This window comes from Zingiber officinale, chromosome 2A (assembly GCF_018446385.1).
Source record: "Zingiber officinale cultivar Zhangliang chromosome 2A, Zo_v1.1, whole genome shotgun sequence".
Taxonomy (NCBI): domain Eukaryota; kingdom Viridiplantae; phylum Streptophyta; class Magnoliopsida; order Zingiberales; family Zingiberaceae; genus Zingiber; species Zingiber officinale.
In genome coordinates this window covers 13,461,693-13,469,106 of record NC_055988.1, presented here as the reverse complement: position 1 = coordinate 13,469,106, position 7,414 = coordinate 13,461,693, and the positions used below count along the sequence as shown (strand labels likewise).

General features: G+C 38.6%; 1 protein-coding gene across 3 annotated transcripts; it reads left to right on the top strand.

Annotated features, from left to right (window-relative positions):
* Positions 1 to 240: 240 nt before the first annotated feature.
* On the top strand, positions 241 to 2,215 carry LOC122044415 (protein RGF1 INDUCIBLE TRANSCRIPTION FACTOR 1-like). Of its 3 annotated transcripts, none has more exons than XM_042604900.1 (5): positions 241 to 598; positions 976 to 1,050; positions 1,160 to 1,283; positions 1,352 to 1,529; positions 1,778 to 2,215. In XM_042604900.1, exons 1-5 carry the CDS (start codon positions 401 to 403, stop codon positions 1,800 to 1,802), a joined length of 600 nt encoding a protein of 199 aa, XP_042460834.1. In that variant the 5' UTR covers positions 241 to 400; the 3' UTR covers positions 1,803 to 2,215. The 3 variants fall into 3 exon arrangements, with proteins under 3 accessions (XP_042460834.1, XP_042460833.1, XP_042460832.1); XM_042604899.1 differs by having other exon boundaries at positions 1,143 to 1,283; XM_042604898.1 differs by having other exon boundaries at positions 1,143 to 1,283; positions 1,352 to 2,212.
* The last annotated feature ends 5,199 nt before the right edge of the window (positions 2,216 to 7,414 follow it).

The window sequence follows — 7,414 nt, the reverse complement described above, 5'->3', positions numbered from 1 at the left end:
TTAGTGCCCATCAAAGTTTATAAGCCCAAACTATCGATAAAAAGAACATGATAATGGCATCGAATCTCTTTTCTCAAGCTTTCCATTTTCTTTCCCACCCTCTTAAGTCTTAACCACAGGGATAGAAGAAGTACAGTGAAATAATAATAATAATAATAATAATAAAGTTTTTTTTTTTGATTTCCTGTTCTTTTCCTTGCTCTGTTTCTCTTTCTCTGTTCTGCTATAAATAGATGCAAAGGGCCGTTAATACAGGCCTACACTAGACCACGCCTTTTAGCTACTTTTCTCCTTCAATACGCGCGATCTCCTTCTACGAGCTTAAAACCGAGAATTGGGACGTTACTGCGCCGTCAATTCACAGAAAGACAAGCGTGTCGAAGTGAGGAGGAGGCAGAGGATGGGAAGAGGCGCGCATGGAGGAGGAAGGGCGGCGGTGCCGGGGTGGCTGGGGAGGCTGGTGGAGGAGAGCTTCTTCGTCGGGTGCGGGGCCCACGAGAGCCGCAAGAAGAACGAGAAGAACATCTTCTGCCTCGATTGCTGCTCCAGCATCTGCCCCCACTGCGCCCCTGCGCACTCCAGCCACCCTCTTCTCCAGGTCTCTCTCTTCTGCAACCTCCTTTACTATTATTATCATCACCACCACCACCACCAGCATTACTACGCCATCCGCCAAACCAAAGCAGAGAGTAATTTTTGTTTCTCTCTTCAATTCTCCAGATTTTTATCACCATGGTAAATCCTTTCCTCACCGCGGATAATTGTACAGTGTTGAATCCTATGCAATTAATACCAGTAATATATCGCCTTCTAGATCTTGTCTCCCCTGTCGCGACAACCAAATCTTGTATAGATTTTTCATTCAAACTCAACAACCAATTTCCTTCCTCAAACAGAATTTTAACTCAAAACGCGATCTTTTATATAGTATACTCCTTCCTCATCCTCTGGATCTAAACATACATTACAATTCAGGTGAGACGGTATGTGTACAACGATGTGGTTCGATTGGATGATCTCGAGAAGCTTATAGACTGTTCTTTTGTGCAGGTGATTAATTAATTAATTAATTAATTAATCAAGTAGCTTTTACGAGTTCAGTTAAGAGAAATTTTTATATGTTTCATGGCTTGAATTGACAGCCCTATACCATCAACAGTGCCAAAGTGGTGTTTCTGAAGCCAAGGCCTCAGTCTCGGCCTCCCAAAGGCTCAGGAAACATTTGCCCGAGCTGCGACAGAATCCTTCAGGAGCCCTTCCACTTTTGCTCCCTCTCCTGCAAGGTAACTAATCAACTCCGCTCGACGATTAATTTCCAGTGCAGACATCAAGGAACGCAATTGTGATGCAGGTAGAGCACGTGGTGTCCCGAGGAGAGGACTTGTCGAGCATACTACTCCGGTTCAACGCGTCGGATTTCGCCTTCTCCCACTTCGAGGACGTCGGCGACGGCCAGTTCACGCCGAACTCGATCCTGGAAGACCCTGCGCCGCAGTACAACGGCAGCGAGTCCGGCGGCGGCGGCGACGGTGGGTTCTTCCCCCAGATTAACGTGCTGTCGTTGAGCAGCAGGAGGAAGGGAGCTCCTCACCGGTCTCCCCTCTCCTAATGCACGGCCATCAGGCACCACCGCTAGCTGCTATCGTAATACGTAGCTAATCAATTTGTTTGCGTCTAAGTAGAAAGAGTGTTTGGTTGCTGGTGCTTCCCGTTACTGTCTAGGTGGGCACTGTGGATGCACGTCTCGCTGCTCATCAATTTTGTTTCCATGTAACAGGATGCATTCTTCAATCTCTTATTAAAAAAAAAAGATCGATTAAACCGAATTAAAAAAAAAATGGTAGAGAAGCGAGCCACGGGGCAGTTGACCGCAACAAAACAACGAGGTTCCCACTCCCAAAACCTCCCTGTCTTGCTCTTTTACCTCTGAAACTGCACCCACACGCCGGCTCGCAGTGCTGTCGGTGAGCAGAGCAGAGCACCGCCATGCCAAATCGATCCAGTTTCCTGCGTTGTGGCATTTGCTTAATCAGGGGTGAGTGTGACTGCAGCAGCGCCAGAATTAACTAGTTGAATATGCAGAGGAAGAATATCTCGGATAATGAACATGTTAATTTGTTGCTTGCGGCAGCAAGTTCAGCTGTTCGTACGTGTGTATCGTTTTTTATTTCTGCTATGAATTAGTTTCGACCTAAGAGAATTTGGAATTTTCTAAGAATGAAATGGTAATGTAGTTTTGGAGTAGGGTCTTCATTTGAGTTCTTATATTTGACTGAATGATAGTTAAGGAATGAATATCCATCACTATAAGAGCATCTCAGCTCTTGAGTTTTTATGTTTATGATGTGATATTGAGGTGAAATATTAGAGACTATAAAAGAAATCATACGAAATTTTAGAAAATTTGTATACAGTCTCTATTGATAAACATAACTTTGCATGTATTTCTCATTGACAAAATTTTTTATTTTCACTCCCTAGTCTAATTTACTTACCTAATTGTCTCTGATATTTTAAGTATGAAAAGTCTAAAAATGAGTATAAATCCTCTTAAATTCAGTACATTAAATTAAAATCTAGTATATTTTCTATCAAATTGAGTATGATTATTTTCCACCTCAATTGGATAGAAAATATACTAGATTTTCTTTAATTGAGTAAATACTCAATTGGATGGAAAATATATTGGATTTTCTTTAAATGATACTCAATTGGATGAAAAATATACTAATTTTTTTTTTCAAATGGTACTGAATTTAGGAGGAATTATATTAAATAGAAAAAAAATCCTACTAAATTTAATAGAAAATATACTCGATTCTAGTTTAAAATGCTGAATTTAATAGGAATTATATTCATTTTTAGACTATTTATACCTAAAAAAATATGAAGGGCAATTTTAATAGAAAATATACTCAAATATACTAGATTTTCTTTAAATGATACTTAATTGGATAGAAAATATACTAGATTTTCTTTTTACATGGTGCTGAATTTAGGAGAAATTATATTAAAACAGGAAAAAAAATATGCTTAATTTAATAGAAAATATACTTGATTCTAATGTAAAGTGTTGAATTTAAGAGGAATTATACCCATTTTTGGATCTTTTGTACCTAAAAAATCTGAGGGGCAATTGGGTCACAATATTTGCATGAGAGAATTGAAGCAAATAAAACTTTGCATGCAGGGAGTAGAAACAAAATTTTTTATGAGTAGGGATTGCATGCAAAATTCAAATTGTGATTGAAGATTTTTCTCTACTTTACCGAAACTTTAATCATTAGAGATACTTTAAATGAATTTTTTTTATGCTATCTAATATGGCATAAATAGAAATTTTAAAATTTCACTACTACTCATAAAATAAAAATCTCAAATCTCATGCTCACAATGATTTAAACCTTTTTTTTTTTCAATTTTTTGTTTCACAAAGCTCTTCAAAAACATGATAGTGGAGATGCCTTAATTGAATCTAGTGTGTTCCTGGTTTTATTTTAGCTACTTGGTTTGTTCAGGCCAACCCACTTTATGGATAAACAATTTATGACTTTCATTGTTAGACAATGAGTCAATTGTGCTTCTAGATTTAGAAGATGGATGAATCGAGGAAGACCAGATTAATTAGAGGGATAAGAATTTAAATATCTGGATTATAAAAAAATTAATCACATTGTAACTAAGCATCACAAATTCCACCTGACATAAAAAGAATCATAAATTAGCTGATACCTTTAACTATCTAAAATAATAGAATGTTAACCCTCTAAAAGATTTATAATTTGAGACACCTGTGAACAAAAAAACTAACAACTTTGAATGGAAACATTCACTAACAAACTTATAATAGTCTGAGACTTTGAGCCATGCCTGGCAGCCACTTTGTCACTGTTAAGGATGTCAAGTCTTATCATTCCCTCACTTGTTGCACACATATAACCCCATCACCTGGTCACTGGCCATCATCTGGTAGGTTCACCTACAATCTGAGCATGCACCGGACACCTACTTACCACTCTTCATGCTATAATGAAGTTCAACACTATTACTTTAAGATCTAGAGTGGCACTTCAGTAACTAGCTGTCTAACAATTCTAGGGTTTTTTATCAACACAAGATAATTATTGGAAATATAAATAGAATAAAGAGATGGAGACGAAGAGATTTTATTATACATAAGTTGTTAGTTTCATATTAGAAGTTTTTTGACTTTATTATTGGTTTAAATTATGGTACATGTATTGATGTTGTAAACATATATATAGGGAGAGACTCTTTCGCATGCGGGTGTACAGGGGTGGGTGCAAATCCAAGGCTCGGATTATACTGAACCAAGATTGACTCGTGTGCGAGCACGACCTGCCCACGTCAAATGTCGGACCGATCGAGGAAAGATTTGCCTAAGTGAATAAACCAACATTGTGCCACCGAATCTTTTTTTGCTACCTGATCAAGAGGGTAATGACAGCATTAATATGAAATTAATGATGATTCCATAACGTCTCGATATTAATGGTGATATTAAACTCATTAATGGTGATTTCGTAATGTTTCAGCATTAATGGCGATATTAAACCCATTAATAATAATTCTGTAACATCTCAACATTAATGGCATTAAACCTAGCATTAAATGCAATAATTTAGTTATTCATTGAAGGTAAGATGAGAGCTCATATATAAGGAGGTTGGATCTTGAGCAAAGGATATAGAGTAGCGAAAAATAAGAGAAATAGAAAGAGAGAGGAAGAGTAGGAAGAGAATCTCTGTTCACTCGTGTTCTCCCACAAAACTCTCTCAGTTGTGCATCCGTTCGGCTGAACTGCTCGTGATAGCATTCGAGTGCATTTTCAGTTCGTCACGAACAACCAGTGCTTGGTTGCGTGCATGGTTTTACCATTGTATCTTGGGAAACAGATGACCTGAGAGAATCTCGAAGCACAGTCGGAGGTGGGACGAATCTGTTTTAAGGAAACCGCGTTGAACGCAGGTCTCGGTATCTTAGTCAGTGAATTTTCTTCCCGATTCGACGATCGACTCCAGATTCTACTATGCATAGTATCAACTTTGCAACTCGGACCACCGGAAGCTTGGCAGAACCAGCCCCGCTGACAACTTGAGATTATCCGCTTAGGTCATCTCAACAGATAACTTAGAATTAATTTTGTATAATTTCAATTCTGTAATTTTTTTCTAATATCTCCGGCAACATATTCTCCAACAATCTTGAAACAGGGTCGAGTTTTATTAAGATCGCTACAGAACAAAGTGTTGAGGTGCAACAAACTCAACACCTTAAGACTCCCTCAGCCCCGATTGGAACTGTGTCAATCAACCATGGGGAAAGGTCAGAGAAGTTCACTGGACTAAACTTTAAGAGGTGACAGCAGAAGATGCTCTTCTACTTAACCATGCTTAATCTGGCTCAATTCTTGACCGAAGACCCTCCCAAGCTTGCTGAGGATGTTGATGCGCAGACCATCAGTGTAGTGGAGGCATGGACTCATTCTGAGTTCCTTTGCCGATACTACATCCTCAATTGCCTTGTTGACTCGCTATACGCTATGTATGGCATGAATAGAATGGCTAAGGAGCTGTGGTAGTCCCTGGACAAGAAGTACAAGATGAAAGATGCAGGGGCCAAGAAGTTCATCGTGGGTCGATTCTTGGACTACAAGATGGTTGACTCCAAGACGATGATCATCCAAGTCCAGGAGCTTCAGGTGATCTTGCATGAGATCCACTCAGAAGGGATGGTTCTAAGTGAAACTTTCAATGTGGTTGCTATTATTGAGAAGTTTCCTCCAGGCTGGAAGGACTTCAAGAACTACCTGAAACACAAGCAAAAGGAGATAAATGTGGAAGAACTCATTGTTAGACTTCGCATCAAAGAAGACAATAAGAGTTCAGAGAGAAAGTTATTCTCTCAGGCTACTGTGAAAGCCAATGTGATCGAACACAGTCAAAACTCGAAGCGAAAGAACCCAAAGACTTCCAAGATGAAACCCAGAGGAGGCATTATGAAATTTTTTGGGAAGTGCTTCAACTGTAGTCGAGCTTATCACAAATCTTTGGAATGTAGAAAGTCAAAGAAGAAGCAGGAGGTCAACTTGAACGAGGGACCATAAATAGATAACCTCTACACTGTGGTCTCCGAACTGAACCTGGTCAGTTTAAACTCGCGACAATGGTGGATCGATACTGGAGCCACCAGACGTGTCTACTGCAATAAGGAGCTGCTCTACAACTTTGAAGAAGTCAATGGAGACAAGTTGCTCATGGGGAACTTGGGAACCTCAGACATCATGGGCCAAGGAAAAGTGATACTGAAGATGACCTCAGGCAAGGAACTTACTTTGAACAATGTGTTGTATGTTCTAGAGATTCAGAAGAATCTAGTGTCGAATCACTATTTAGCAAGCATGACTTTCGTATTATTTTTGAGTCAAACAGAGTTGTACTATTAAATAATGAATGTTTATAGGAAGGGGCTATATATCTGATGGGTTGTTCAAGCTCAATGTAATGACCATTAGGCCTAAGATAAATAAAGATGAAAGATCTTCCACTTATATGCTTGAGTTTTCATGTTTGTGACATGGTAGGCTAGGACATGTTAACTACGATGTGCTACATAGATTAATAAATATGCGAAGCATACTTATATTCCACCTTAACCCAAAAAACAAGTGTGAGGTTTGTGTTGAAGCAAAAAAATGATAAGGTCATTCTTTCAACATGTTGAGAGAAGCAACGAACCACTTGGGTTAATTCACACCGACGTGTGTGACCTTAAAGGTACACCAACACATGGTAGGAATAAACACTTCATTACTTTTGTAGATGATAATAAAAAATATTATTATGTGTATCTTCTCAAAAGTAAGGATGTAGCTATAGAGAAATTTGCTCTATATAAGAATAAGGTTGAAAACCAACTTAATAAGAAGATTAAGGTAATTTGAAGTGACTAAGGCGGTGAATATGTATCACCATTCGCCGAGTTGTGTGCTGAACATGAAATCAGACACGAAACAATAGCTCCTTATACTCCTCAGCAAAATAAAGTTGTTGAGCGGAAGAATCAAACTCTAAAGGAGATGATGAATGCTCTTCTATTGAGCTCTGGGCTGTCAGAGCTCAAGTAGGGGAAGTTGTGTTAACAGCTAATTACTTTTTAAATAAGATGTCCTAGATAAGAGTCCTTATGAGTTATGGAATGGAAGACAACCATCCTATAAATATTTACGAATATCGGGGTGTCTTGCCAAAGTGTCGGTGCCTGATTCGAAAAGGATTAAGATAAGACCAAAGACTATTGATTGTATATTTATTGGATATGCACATAATAGCAGTGCGTATTAGTTTTTTGTGTATGAGTCACAAATACCAGATATACACAAGAACTCGATAAT